Source organism: Dermacentor variabilis, chromosome 8, assembly GCF_050947875.1.
Source record: "Dermacentor variabilis isolate Ectoservices chromosome 8, ASM5094787v1, whole genome shotgun sequence".
Taxonomy (NCBI): Eukaryota; Metazoa; Arthropoda; class Arachnida; order Ixodida; family Ixodidae; genus Dermacentor; species Dermacentor variabilis.
The window spans coordinates 59,357,991-59,372,782 of NC_134575.1; the positions used below are offsets into that span (position 1 = coordinate 59,357,991).

The 14,792-nt window shown below is 50.5% G+C and overlaps 1 protein-coding gene across 1 annotated transcript in view; it reads left to right on the forward strand.

The window, feature by feature from the left end:
* The window catches only part of LOC142590236 (uncharacterized), a 231,838-nt gene extending 219,190 nt beyond the window's left edge, over positions 1–12,648 (forward strand). Inside the window, exons 4-5 of the mRNA XM_075702164.1 lie at positions 6,663–6,972; positions 7,887–12,648. Of these exons, the coding sequence (XP_075558279.1) occupies positions 6,694–6,972; positions 7,887–9,710 (2,103 nt within the window). The 5' untranslated portion in view covers positions 6,663–6,693 and the 3' untranslated portion in view covers positions 9,711–12,648. The remainder of the gene's footprint in view (positions 1–6,662; positions 6,973–7,886) is intronic.
* The last annotated feature ends 2,144 nt before the right edge of the window (positions 12,649–14,792 follow it).

Below are 14,792 nucleotides of genomic sequence, written 5' to 3' on the forward strand. Positions count from 1 at the left end.
TTGAATGCTGAGGATGCGGGGCTCGGAACCCTGAAGAGGATCACAACTGTGTGCCTTGTTGCAAGCTTTGTGGCGGACGACACCTGACCGCGGATAAACAATGCAGACAACGATACCAGCTTTCCTATGTCGTGCGTGTTCGACGACAGGAGAGAGCCAGGGCGGAGCTAACGGCGGAACAGGAGGCAGCCGAGATGGTGCAGCTGGTGAGCGCCCGCCTACGTTCTAAGGGACGCTCGCGCTCTAGGAGCCGCTCCAAGTCGAGGCAGCGGCCATCCACTGGGACTCCAACGACCAGGAGCCGATCGGTTTCTAGGGAGGCGCGGGTACGCTTTCCTGCAGCTGGTGGAGACGGCGGCGCAGCTAGAAGCCAGACCACCTGGGCTAACAAGGTCAAGGGCGGCATCAGCGCCGGCCAAGCGCGCGAGTAGCGCCAGGAGCATGTGAATGGTAATAGGGATAGGGATAGGATTGCGCAATTGGAGAGAGAGAATCTTAGCTTAAAGGCAGCCATTGACGGGCTTATCAAAGAGATAGCTGAACTTAGGAACGGCTTGCCTTCCGGTAACAGCGGTAGCTTAGGACAGGCTAGGAAACATGATGACTCGGTTGAGGTACCAAGGTCTGTGGAGGTCGCAGAAGAGACCATGGCGGACGAGGAGACGTCTGCTCCGAAAAAGAGGGCCCTATCCTCGACCGTGCGGATTCAGGGAAAAGTCGGTTCCGAGCTTAAAGCAATGATGACGACATTGCAAGAAAGTGTAAATCAGATCATTAGTAGACTGGAGCGGATAGAAGAACGGGAAAATATCACCGATCAAAGATTAGGCAAAATTGAAATATATCTAAACGAGACGGTGGTCCCTGTTATGGAGCGGGAATGCACTCGGCCGCTAGTCCAGCAGGGTAAGTCGCCGAGTGGACGTGAGCTCAAAACTAGTTCACCAAATTTCCATGGTCAAGATGGCTCTATTAAATAGTTCATTTAGTATTTGGCAGTGGGATTGTAGGGGGTTCAATCATAAGAAGGCGTCTCTGCAGCAGTTTGTTAGAACGCATGGTGTGAAACCTCAAGTTATGATGTTACAGGAAACACTGACGTCTAACGTGACCTTAACGGATTTCAAAGCGGAGGTTAAGGATAATGAACAGGGCAGAGGACTCGCTACTCTCATTAATAGGAGGTTGCCGTATATTAGACATGATCTTCACATGGCGGATTGCAAGATTGAATATATTATGGTGGAGGTAATTTTAGGTCGGCAAAGGTCATGTCAGAGGAGCGTTTACCTGCTTAACCTGTACAGTAGCCCCCGGGACACGAAGCAGAGTTTCAAATCTCTCTTGATCAAGGCAACCAATCTGGCTAAGGATGCACCGTTGCTTATTGGAGGGGACTTCAATGCACCATATCATGTGTGGAAGTATGTTTATAGCACTATTAAGGGGGAGAGACTATGGCAGCAGGCACTAGACTTGAATTTAACTCTGATTACAGACCCTTCGTATCCCACTAGATGTGGCACGTCGACATGTAGGGATTCGACACCTGATCTCACTTTTGTTCGGGGGGTGGTGGATTCGTCCTGGTACAATTCTAATATAGATTTTGGTAGCGATCATTACATACTTATGATTACTTTGGTAGTGGCTAATAAAAAGGAGCGCACATTCAGGATGGTTGACTGGGATGCATTTAGGAAACGAAGAGCGCAGAGAATCGAAGATGCGAGAAATGAGTTGACCTTGGAGCAGGGGACCAGTCAGCTTAAAAGTGACGTTGAGGCGTCCACTAGAGAGGTTCAGACCGATATTGACACGGAACACATGGATAGTCGCTTGGCGCATTTGTTGGAAGCGAAGCAGTCGATGTTAGCGAGATGAAAGGGTCAGAGATTGAATAGAAGGCTTAGAAAGCGTATAGCAGTGGTTAATCAGGAAATTGAAGACCATTGTCGGGTACTGTGCAAGCAGCAATGGGATGAAGTAGACAATTCTATTGATGGTCGCATTAAGAGGGGAGGCGCATGGAGTCGGCTCAGACATTTGCTAGATGAGACAAACACTAAATCTAATCAGAGGACTGTGATAGGTAAGCTGGTCCATCAGGCGTGTCGGGACTCCACGGAGCAGGAGTTGCTGATGGATTTGGCTGAGAGATACCTTCCGTGGGAGACCTGGCACGATACACCTGACGTGATGTTGGAATATAGTGGGGACGAAAATGCAGCTATGGATGAGGAATTTACTGAAAGTGATATCAGGATGGCGCTGCAGAATCTTAATGGTCAATCGGCATCAGGGCCGGATGGCATTACGAATAAAGTGTTACGAAATTTAGACGACGGGTCAGTTGAGTTCCTTACGCGGGAGATCAATTACCGATGGAAGGAAGGCTCTTTCCCGGAAGAGTGGAAACTTGCAACTACTGTTCTGATACCCAAACCGGGGAAGGCCATAGGGCTTGAAAATCTCAGACTCATTTCCCTAACATCGTGTCTGGGGAAAGTCGCTGAGCATGTCATTTTAAATAGGCTAACGCGTTATGTTGAGGGCAATGGGGTCTTGCCACACTCGATGATAGGATTTCGGCCCGGCCTCTCGACTCAGGATGCTATGATCAGGATTAAGCATCAGCTACTTGACCGGCGGACTAGGGATACTAAGGCACTAATTGGACTTGATGTGGAAAAAGCTTTCGATAAAATCCGACATTCTTTCATTCTACAGGCGCTATCGGACTTGAACATGGGGCAGCGGCTTTTCCATTTTGTCAAGGCTTTCCTCATGGATAGAAGGACATGTCTCAAGTTTGGGGATATAAAGTCGGAAGTCTTTAAATTGGGTTGCTGTGGTACTCCGCAGGGATCCGTACTCTCGCCTATGTTATTCAATCTGGCGATGTCGAAGTTGGCTAATACACTGGACACTATCCAGGATATTGGCTATTCTATCTACGCGGATGGCATTACTATATGGAGTGTCGGTGGTAGTGATGGAGAGCTTGAGGCTAGGCTGTAGAAGGTGGTAACGCTTGCAGAGGAGTATCTGGGTCTCATGGGGCTCAAGTGTTCCACTAAAAAGTCGGAGTTGTTCATCTTAAAATCTAAGAAGCTAGGTCGTAGGCCGAAGGGTTGGATACCGGAAGTTGAGCCTTGCATTAGAATTCATACTAGGGGAGGGTCGGTGATACCCAAAGTTGAAGCAATCAGGGTCCTGGGTTTTGTACTTGAAGCGAACGGGTCGAACATTAGAACCATTTAGCGTATTACCAAGAAGACGGAGGAGGCGATAAGACTCATAAGAAGGATTTCTAATAGGCATAGGGGCATAGGAGAAGAAGGTGCGATGCGCTTAGGTCACGCATTTATTATGTGTCATTTCTCGTATGTGGCAGCTATGCTAAATTGGAATAGGGGGTAGCAAAATAAATTGGAAGCATTAATCAGAAAAGCTGTCAAGGCTGCGCTTGGTCTGCCTATGACTACGTCAAACGATTTGTTGTTACGATTCGGTTTGCATAATACATCCCTAGATGAAATTGCCGAGGCTCAGCGTACTGCACAGAGGGAGCGGTTGCTAGGTACACCAGCGGGTAGGTATATTTTAGAGTCAATTGAAGAATCGGTGGCTGTGTCGCACGATAGGGCGCCGCTACACGAGTTCAACGTGAACCTTAGGGCAAACATCATGGTTCGTCCGTTTCCGCGGAATGTGCACCCCGTGCACAATGTAGGGAGGCGGGTCGCGAGAGCTAGGGCTTTGTTGCGAGAGGCAAAGGATCAGGAGGAGGAGTCTGCTTTTGTTGATGCCGCATTGATTAATGGTAAAAATGCTTATTCGGTGGTGGTGGTAGATGGCAAAGGGAGCCTTAGAAATGCTGCTTCCATTTATACCAAAGATCCGGGGGTTGCCGAACAGGTGGCTATTGCTCTAGCACTAATTGATTCAAGAAGAGTTTTGGTGTTTAGTGACTCGCGATCTGCGATTAAAGCCTTCTCGAGAGGACTTGTTGTGGAACCGGCTAACAGACTGCTGCAGGGTAGGGATATCACTTCGCATACAGTTACTTGATTCCCGGCGCACATGGGGACAGTGGAGGGAGCCCCGCGTAACCTCAACGAGGTGGCGCACAGGGAGGCACGAGGATTAGTGTGCCGTTAACTCCCTGAAGGGGCTGGATTTCCCGCTCCTGAGTACAGGGACCAGCTGTTAACCTACAACGAAATCACCAAGCACTATTACCTAGGGCGCAGGGCATTCCCCCTGCCACATTCTAAATTAAATAGGCCACAGGCGGTTACATTAAGGCTGCTGCAGACACGTACGTACCCTAACCCGGTCATCGTGAACAAAATTAATCCGGACTGCGGGGTTTCACTCTATTGTAGAAAGTGTGGGGGTTTGCTCGATTTAGAACACATGCTTTGGCGCTGCTTGGCGTTGGCCGGTGATGGTTCTCGAGGTGAACAGTGGTGGCAGCGGATGCTGCACAGTGAAGTGCTGGCGGACCAACTCAGGGCTGTCCAGAGGGCCCGTGTGATGGCAGAGGGGCTCGGCCTCTCTGTACCAACGTGGGAGCGGCCCGCATCAGTCCCAGACTGATCCCTCAGGACCTAAATAAAGTTATTCATACCATACCACCTCCACTGTCTGCATCTATTCGCTAACGCGCCACGCCGACTGAGTGGAAGCTTCCAGCAGGGATTAGTAGCACACAGTGGGGGCCCTTTCTTCTTTCTGAAAACGCAGCCGGATCCCGTTACTGACCGGCTGTCACAGGCCTTCGATGTGCTTTCCATGAGGAGTGGACACAACCTGCTCTCTGGACAGAACCTGCTCTCTGTTCCCCGTCATACAAAGGACCCTGTTCCCGCTTCTGTAGTGCTCTCGAGCTTAGGCAGTGCGGGTTCACAACAGTCCAGAGCGCATTATCCCGACGCCCGGTGAGCACTCATTCAAAACGTCCGATGTTCAGCATTATAAATGCTTTGACGAAGGATGTTTGTCACTCAAAATCACGTTCCAGACGGCTGGGATCACGCTTCTTTCCCTCATTCTAATTCCTTTACTACGGACTTAGCGTCGTAAAGGATATGTCTGCTAGAAATATAACTCTTCTAAAAATTTCGTTTTACTTCTAGAACATAAATATTTCCGCTTAAAAATACTTCATTTCAGGTCTGTGTTGCTTTCGTTATTTCATAGATATCTTACAGCGTCGTCAATGCGTCACTTCACAATTTGAAGTAGGCTCTGTGCTCAGCAAAGAAGCAGCAACGCAATAGTTCATACATACAAACCCATACGCAGTCACGGCACAGATGCCTCCTGGCAAACGAGACCAAAACTTGCAGTAGGAGCGCTATCGGTGTATTCAGTTACTAAGGCCCGCTGCAGTTAGCCAATGCTCAGCTGCGGTTTTGAGGTTTATGACTATCACTTGACGCAGGAAAAGTGAAGAATCTGACATATCCATCGATGTCGTTACTGCTTTAAGACCAATCTTCTCTTCGTGTTCGTTGACGGACAACCACTGGCCCTGAGCCCGTGCGGTGTGTATGCGTGTCGTCCTTAGTCGAAACAAGCGGCCTTTTGAAGCGCGGCGCTCGCCGAAAGTGTCACCTCAGCGGATTTTCAGCGGCGCCCGGAAGTGCCAAAACCAAGGGCGTAGGTGAAAGCTAGAGGGGTGAGCGGGGTCGTTCGGCGCCTGTCACGACAGCGGTGCCCGCTCGCGGCGCCGTGGTTTCAAGCGTCTGTCGCGAAGTCGACGACTTTCGACGACAGGCGAGACGCCGTCGCGCTCCCCGGAGGGTAGGCTCTGCTCTCGCTCTTTCCACGGTTTTTTTTTTTACTTTCCGTTCGCTGAAAAATACGGGCACTCGTGGGAAGAGGTTTTCTTTTGTGCTTGCCACGTACGTAATTATTGTTTGCAGTCATTGCTCTGGTGACGGTTCCTAAGGCAAGTCGCGTGCACTAATGGTAACAGATTAGATAGCTTTAGCTTGACAACCACCACGCCCACAGGCCCCGCCGCCTCGCAACGGCTCGGGGTTATAAGGGATGTCGAAGGCTAAGCGGTCGGATAACCGTCCGTTGTCTTCGTCGGTAGGCACACGTCCAGGCGTACTAGAAAAAAAAAGGAAGAGACGCAATTTATTTCGAAAGATTACAAGGGAACTGCTTAGACGGCCACACAGGCAAGACAGCTCCACACAGGCGATTGAGCTCATAGCTCGCCTGCGCGAACCTCGCTCACGCTTCTTTAACAACAGACTAAAGGGGGAGGGGGGGTTATTCTGTAAGAGTCCACCTAATGGACTGTCCATTTCCGCCGCTGCTGATTCGATGCAGCTGTACGAGCGAGGAGGAGACGAGCGGCCCTAGTCAATCAGCAGCGGCCGAAATGGACAGTCCACTAGGTGGACTCTTACAGAATACCCCTTCAGGTCTGTGTGGGGGCTCTCACCTCTCACCTATCGCATCCCCTTACCCCTCCCCCAGTACATGGTAGCCAACCGGAGATATCTCTGGTTAACCTGCCTGTCTTTCCTTTGCCTTTCTCTCTCTTTCCCTCTCTCGGTGGGGTGCTCGCGTTCATCTAAGAATAGGCGTGTGGCTGAGTGTCTCACCACATGGTCTTACCGTTCCGGACGTCGCAGGTCCAGAGTTGCCCGCGCAAGCCTGCCGGTCATGCGGCGCCGCCGGAACCTCCAGTTGCTCGGCTGGCTCCTGCTGGCCGCGGTGGCGACGCTCGCGCTGCTGGGCGCTCCACCGTGGCCCTCCGGCGGAGACTACTCGTCCACGGGTTCGGCGCCGCCCGCGGAGCTGACCCGTCACCCGTTCTGGACGTACGACCCGGCCCTGCGGGAGCCCCGCGACTCCCGCCAGCTGTGCTCGCTGCCCGTGGTGCACCCGCTCCACCCCAGCGTGTGGCCGCACCTCAAGCGCACCGTGCCCATACATTGCAAGGCGAGTAGCAGCCGCGTCGACTGACGGCTGGCACGTGCGAGGCTGCGCTTCGTGCGGAAACCGCGCGACCTGTTTGAACGTTACGGCAGAGACGACACGTGGGCACGGAGACGATATGTATGTGCAAGTGATGGGAACGACCTGATGGAATGTTTGCCGAGTCATCTACGATTGTGCTCACTTGAGGATTAGCATGGGGATCTGGTCTCGTTTTAGTTACTCTCTTCTGTATCGAAGTAGTTTATGCGCTCTCTCATATATGTATTCATCGACGATGATTGTCAACGTAAGAGAATAGCTCGAGCGAACCAACGTTTTTCTTGTCGAGTTCGACCACCGACCACCAACCGCGAAAACGACCGAAATAACCAAAGAAATCTATTCGCTTTAAAATGTTTCTTGCAAGGTCATAATCTCCTTTCATTACATCTGAAATCTGAATAATTTCTTAAGGAGTGCTGGGCCGCGTTATTAATCATTATCATGATTACTTAGCGAGATAAATGTCGCCGTGTGGTGCCTGAAGGCCTTAATTTGCGCATATGACAACTGCCGCACCCAGTAAGTGCACCTTCTTGGGTGCACATAAAGCTGAAGCAAGAATTAATAGAAAGTTGAATTATTGGATTTTACGTGCCAAACCACTAGCCGATTATGAGGCACGGCATAGTGGGGGACTCTGGAAATAGCCCACACGCGGTGCTTTAACGTGCACTTAAGTCTAAAATGAATCAAGGTAAACTTTTTCTTATGTCCCTTCTACAGTGTGCATTGCGTCTCGGTTTGTGCCCTGCTAATAAGTGCTTACGACCTACCCGTAGCAGAGATGACTAAGGTTCACAGTGTTTGCCAATTTCCGGCTTTACATTACGGAAGTTTTGTTTTTAAAGGCTACTTTGGTTTTTCACGCCCAGGTGCGGCAACCGTGGCTGACATTCGTCGACGTCCGAGGAAGCCTGCGTTTCAACCACAGCTCCGGGTACAAGCTCAGTTCCCTGCGCTGCTCGTACACCCCTGCCGAACGGGACGGAGACGACCGAGTCAAATACGGAGACGCCGTGCCGTTCACTCGCGACGGCACGCCCCTCGCGCACGACGTGGTCTACGTTTCGTGCCGGAACTACTTCGAGATACCCATCTACTCCAACGTCCACGCAGTGCTGCGCATTCCAAAGACGGAGCACCCGCGGGACTCCCATGGTGGGAAACCAGCATCGCCGCCACCCCTGTCCGACACGCAGGATCGTCCGAGTGTCCTAGTGTTTGGTCTCGACTCGATCTCGAGGCTGTCGATGATGCGACTACTGCCAAAGACTTACACGTTCCTCACCGATGTTCTGGGCTCGGTCGTCTTTCGGGGAATGAACAAGGTCGGTGACAACACCTTTCCCAACCTGGTCGCGCTGTTGACCGGCATGGAGGCCTACACGCAGCTGAAGCATCCGGGCCCGAAGGGCGAAACCTTCGACGACGTCCAGTTTATCTGGGACGACTTCAAACGCGACGGATACCTGACGCTCTTCGCCGAAGATTTTCCCGAGTATGGAGTCTTCAACTACCTTGCGCGCGGTTTCAGGGACCCGCCGACCGATTTTTATTTTCGTCCCTACTGCCTCGCCATGGAGAGCTCGTTCCTGATGAGGACCAGCTCGAACCTGTGCTACGGCAACGTTCCCAAGCACAAGCTCCAGATAGACTACGTCCGGCGGTTCATCGAAGCCAACAACGGCTCGCAGCCCTACTTCGCTTTCTCGTTCCTGGTCGAGATAAGCCACGAGTACATGCAGCAGGTGGCCGCGGCCGACGAAGACATCGTGCAGTTTCTTACCGAGCTCCGGGATCGCGGCCATCTTGACAACACGTTCCTCTTCTTCCTCTCCGACCACGGGCACAGGTTCGACTCGATCCGCGAGACCTTCGTGGGCAGGCTCGAGGAACGGCTGCCTTTCTTCGCCGTCAGACCGCCTTCCAGGTGGTCACGGCTCAAGCAGGCTTTGCCGACCAGCCACGGCAGTCCCGCCAGGGACTCCGCTTTGGCGGACAATTCGCTCGCCGAGTCCGCAACGGCGAAATCTCTGCTCGGTGCGCTGCAGTCGAACGCCGGTCGACTAACGACTCCTTACGACACCTACGAGACCTTCAGGGACATCCTGTTTCTGGGCCGCGACGGGCGTTTCGCCGACAAACCCGCGTCCGACTTCGGCGTCAGCCTGTTTCGCGAGATCCCGCTTAGCCGAACGTGCGACTTGGCCCGGGTTCCGGAGCAGTACTGTTCGTGCGACGCCGAGGAGCCGGTGGAACTGTCCAGCAAGATCGTCGAGAAGGCGGCGCTGGCGCTCGTCGACAAGGTCAACAGCCTGCTCGAAGCGGGCCTCGGGAACATTTCGTCCCGGTGCGCGCACCTCTCGATACGCAGGATTCAGGACGCTCGAGAGGTGTTCAGCAGCGTCCGAAGCTCGTCCTCCTCGTCACCGTCCTCGAGCTCTTCGTACCCGACCAACGTGGCGGGCCGCGCATCCACCGACGTCGGCCGTCGTTCTGTGGGCGTGCGCAGGCTGCGCGTGACGGTAGTCGTGCGACCCAGCGACGCCATGTTGGAGGGCCTGCTCCTCGTGCGGGAGGACCAGCGGCCCGTCGTCTTCGACGACGTCAGCCGCATCAACAAGTACGGCCGTCAGTCGTCTTGCATCGAGCACCAGACGCTGAGGAAGTACTGCTACTGCAACCAAAATGAATAGCCGACGTCGACCTCGATTACTTTCGAATTTTGGTTGCGAGGAAGAGGGCGCTTCCCCTGGAGAACCTAGACTATAGAGAATCTAGAGACAAAAATCATGCTTGTTCGTTTTTTTTTATGTCCACGTGATTAGTGTTCTACAGTACTGACACATTTCTTGTTTTGGTTTGGCAGTGTGTTTTGTTGAGCGTCTCGGTGCCAGAGACGCAATACTGCCAGCATGTGTGATACCTAACCGATCATCGCCCGCTCGCAACGAGTGAGCTGTTACGTCGTCGCTCATTGTCAAGAATTGACGTATGAAGGGCTTAAGACTCTATCGAGGCGTTATTAGAGTTTGCACTTGCCATATCTATAGTAGTTTGATTATTCACAAATAATGAGTGAATATTGAAGGGTGCCTCATCAGTTGTTTGGCGAGTCATGTTCCATCTGAATGAGTGGTGTGAAATTGCCGCTAACTCATAGTTTGTTTCGTCAAAGCAGGTCCAGTGCGGTGCGAAGACGAGTGACAGATTTCCATAATCGAGTCGTGGCATTTCCGTAGAAAGCTGCCAGAAAAGAGTGTTACACTTGTGAGTCACTTCAGGAAACAGAGCTAACTGAACGTAATTCTGCGTTGAGCTCGGCTTGCTTGCAATTGCGCTTGGCGCAAGCGCAGTGTGCGCGTTTTCCTGCCTCTCGTGTGGTAGGTAACTCAAGTATTCGTGCCGTAGGGAATTCTAGAATTTACTGTCCTCGTGCGCAGTTATTTTCGAAGAGTAGCTTCACTTGGTCGGGCAGTGAAGTAGCCGAAAGCTCTCCGAGGAAGAGGTTTTCGTACAGTTGAAATGTTGCAGTATTGCCCAAGGGAACAAAACTCAGTATGAGATCCTTGCGGCATAAATTCTTGGAAGAAAAGATACTTCTGATTTACTTCTATCGTGGCAAACCTGAACGTAATTTTGATTGGCGCGGAATCTCAAAATTCAATTTCTCGCTTTCGCGCCTCTCCCTACAGACAGTTGTAACGATGCGTTGTTAAATTAATTAGAGATGGTGCTAACGCACGTTACTAGATTACTAACTACTAGATTACGTTTGGCAAAAGCATGAAAAGTTCATTCATTTATGACAAGCGGTCCTAAAGTAAGGCTTAGAAAAGATTTCTGATCAATATGACGGTCGCTTCATGGAAACACCTGTAATGTTTTGCGGGTTACTTTATCGGGGCTTTTGTCAGTTTGAGCTAAGCGCTTATAGCTAATTTAACACGCACTGTACCTGGCGCGTCTAACAGGAAGCATAAGTATAGAAAAACTGGCTCGACGATCGTGTTCTACACCGACGACCGTGCTCTACACCGACGAATTTCTTGCGTTTCAAATGTAGACAACTTTGTTTATTTTATTGTGCAGACCTATTAGCTTTGGCGCCATAGCGTAGAGGAACACCGCGCTAGGCTCTGGCCACATGCATCAATTAAATTAAACCTGCTCGAAACATAATTACTGATGGATCCACGATGGGACTGCTTCTTGAAGAAGATCCGGAGCTTGCTCACTGCGTGAACAATGTGCCGATAAGTGTGCCGACTTCGAGCACTGCAGAAGGCAGTGATACGTGAAATGTGTGTGTGTGCGGGTGTGTTTTTGTACGTTTGCGAGGAGACTTCAATACTGACTGCTTCGACGAACATTTTCCCAAGTGTTGTTTCGGGTGAATCGTCTCGTGTCGCTCCGGGGCAACTAACTTTTAATTTCTTTTTGGTCTTTGTTCTGCGAAGATCGCAGTGGTAGTGCAGTGAAGTGAATCGCATCGCGTATTTGTGTGTCCGTGTGCGCAGTGGTTCAACAAGCGACATTGTCTTTCGCCTTGTGGATCGCTGGCGATCCCGATCATTGTCAACTTTGTTGTCTCTGCTTCACTCTGTCTTGTCCGTTTACCTACAATGCTGACAGGCATCAGCAGTTGGAACGGCGTTTTCCTTTCCTGAGTATCTATCTAGTAGGTGTGAAACCCATAACTTAAATCGATTTGTGTGGAGAAACCAACGCATGGCGACATTCGTTGCCCGTTTTCCACGCCTCTTGGAATGTGTGAATTTGTTGGAAACCTTTTGAGTTGTTTTGCTTGGCAGGCCCACTTTTTTTTTTTCGTAGGCCTGCTTCGTTCTGCGTGCTAAGCTTGCATATTAATGTTTCCGTTCGCGAGGCGTTTGTCGCGACTACGTCACTTTGACGTGAATTCATTTGCCCACGACATATAATGTGTGCACTTGGGAGGCAGCATGGGCGTCGACATAATGCTGCCACATGACTTTTCTCCAGCGAGTTCATTTCGCGATCCGGTCATGAGTTATCAAGCAAATCTTCTTTGATTCCGTTTTGCAGAAAGTGTTTTGGCTTGTTCTCTTTAAATTGAAAAGCACTTTATTATTGTCTCCCGTTCCGTGGCGTGCCACATCGTAGAAGTGACGCAGGAAGTGAAAAAACAAAACAAAAGACAAACAAACTCTGAAAGAGCAGTTACTACACATCGCTCCTTCTCTGTTTTTTTCCAAGAGTGAAACTGTTTGTTCTTCGGCACAGTGTTTTAGGTGCCCCCAACGCCTTGAAACTGCAGTTACTAGTCATCATCAGGGTCTCCCGTTTCTGCTCAAAGCACAAGCTACCGCCTTTGACAAATCCTCGACGTGTTCAAGCTTAGCGTGTGTAAAACATAGTTTTTACGACAACCCACTCTGAACCTCGTTGACCACAATGCCTCGCGAAGACACTACAACGTCCCGGTAGAGACGTTACATGCCTCTCCGACCTCTACAGACGCTCCGGTTTTTCTCTGGCCCGTTGAATCGAGAAAGCCACTGCATTTTTCTTGGTGGGGGTCAGACTACATCTGGCCTGGCGTTCTCGTTAGCGTTAGGTGTCCGCAACGAATAAATGTCTGTTTCCTCGGGTTTCGGGTCCTTCCGACTGCGGAGCGTTGAGCTTTCGGCAGCAGTTAACCGACGGCTACAGTGTTCGTGTTCCACAGATGCGCGCGAGGGCTCGCTTAGTTGGTTGACGGCTGGAGGTGCGGCATTGGCCAAGTTGGCAGAGTGGGCACTTTGGACGGCTAGTCACACAGCACTGCGTGGTGTGTGTGCGTGTGTGTGCGTGCGTGTGTGTGTGTGTGTGTGTGTGTGTGTGTGTGTGTGTGTGTGTGTGTGTGTGTGTGTGTGTGTGTGTGTGTGTGTGTGTGTGTGTGTGTGTGTGTGTGTGTGTGTGTGTGTGTGTGTGTGTGTGTGTGTGTGTGTGTGTGTGTGTGTGTGTGTGTGTGTGTGTTTTCAGTCGGCTTTCGTTTTCTGCTCTGTTTGCCTTCTGAAGCCACGTTCCAACGTTGACGTGTCAATATCAAATATTCTTTAGAGCTAACGCAAGTAGGGCGGTGAGGGGGTTCGCCGATCATTGTACCGTGTCCTTTAGCGGAAGACCTAGCAAACGAAAGGTCTACTCACAACTCTACCTGCTTGAGCAGCGACGCATGAACGGGAATGTGCTTGATCAATGCCGACAGTAATCGGTAATGAACCGCTGCTTATCGTGGACCTTGGCTGCTCGCGCCTTGAATGCAACGCTTCTGCGGGTCGCTAGTTCGACGCTTGTAGTAGTGAGACATTGCGCGTAACTGTCACTTAACACACCCCAATGGTAAATGACGGCGGCCTCGCGAGAGGCGCAGAATTTCGTACAACGATCGCTAGCGGGAAATTTGGCACTGAAATCGTTAAACAACCGTGGCAATCGCACCAGTACGTCAATTCTTCCACGATTTGGAACTGCTTCGTTTAAAAAGCATAGTGACGCTTACTTTAAGCCTCTAGTTTGGCTAGGACGGTTGGGTGCTGACACACATTCTTTTTTTAATAGCTGAGTGCTTTGCATCGCAACTATCTTCAGGACGTAATGTACAGGGCATAAATACGCCTGGGGACTTTTCGAGTGTGTGTTGTGCTAAATCTATATGGCATTCGGTTAGGAATGCTCAACGTAGGCGAATATTTTTCGACTCTTAAGCTGCTTTATTTGTTACGTTCAAAACTTAATAAGCTTCTAGAAATCCGACGCTAAATAAGAGTTATCATAGCGATACAAAATTGATGCGATTAGATTAAGTTAAGAAACCGGGATTGGGTTCAAAGCCAAAATGCGGATGTTTAGACAAATATGTGAAAAGCTCATCATTGTCATCATGAATGAAACTCTGTACTTACGACACTGCAGGCACTACCGCCAGTTTTGCTTTGGTATGGTTGCCTTTCCCTCTAACTTGCAGTCCTCGGGGTAAAGCTGGCTTTACGGCGTGACGGCGTAACCGACTTGGCACAAATTGTGCGTCCACGTTGTTGAGGAGCGTCGTTCCATAACACGGGATCTATCGTTTCGGATACGTGAGAGGGGGTGGGGGGGGGGGGTGCGATACAGTCGGTATGGTAAGACATGGGATGCCTATTTCTAGACCCTGAGTTTGTTATAAATACCACAAAACGTTTCTTTTTTTTTTTCACCGGATACAATATGCATCAAACTTAAGCTGATATTATAGGCTTTTCTTTGAACAAAAAATATTACGGCGTCAAATGTGCCGTTTTTTTACTGATTTAGGCTTGCTTGAGAAATGTGCCTCAGCAACGCAATCTTTTTTTTTTTCAAGCATGGCATCGCGAAGTGCCTCTAAACGAAGCGATCGAGCATGGCTTCCTGAGTATTTTCTTCCTTTCATTTTTTTTTTCGTGGGACGTAAACGTTTGCTGCAAGATATCGAACGTTTGACCCAGTTACCAGGTAACGTGGTTTTGACTGCTCTCTCGGGAAGGCGACTGGAAACGACGGCTCTCGTGAGGCTTAAACAATTTCAGCGCAGTGGGTTCGATGTCTTTCAGGTTTTTTAGACTTTCCTCTGGTGTGAAAAACTAACGAACGCCGGATTGAGATATTGGATTTGCCGCGCACCGGTCGAAAGAAACTTCATCTCTCTGACAAACGGCCTTCGATAAAAATCGGCCGGACGCCGGCCCTTGCGGGAGTGGAACGAAATAAGGCGCGATTGCCAGGTTTGACCG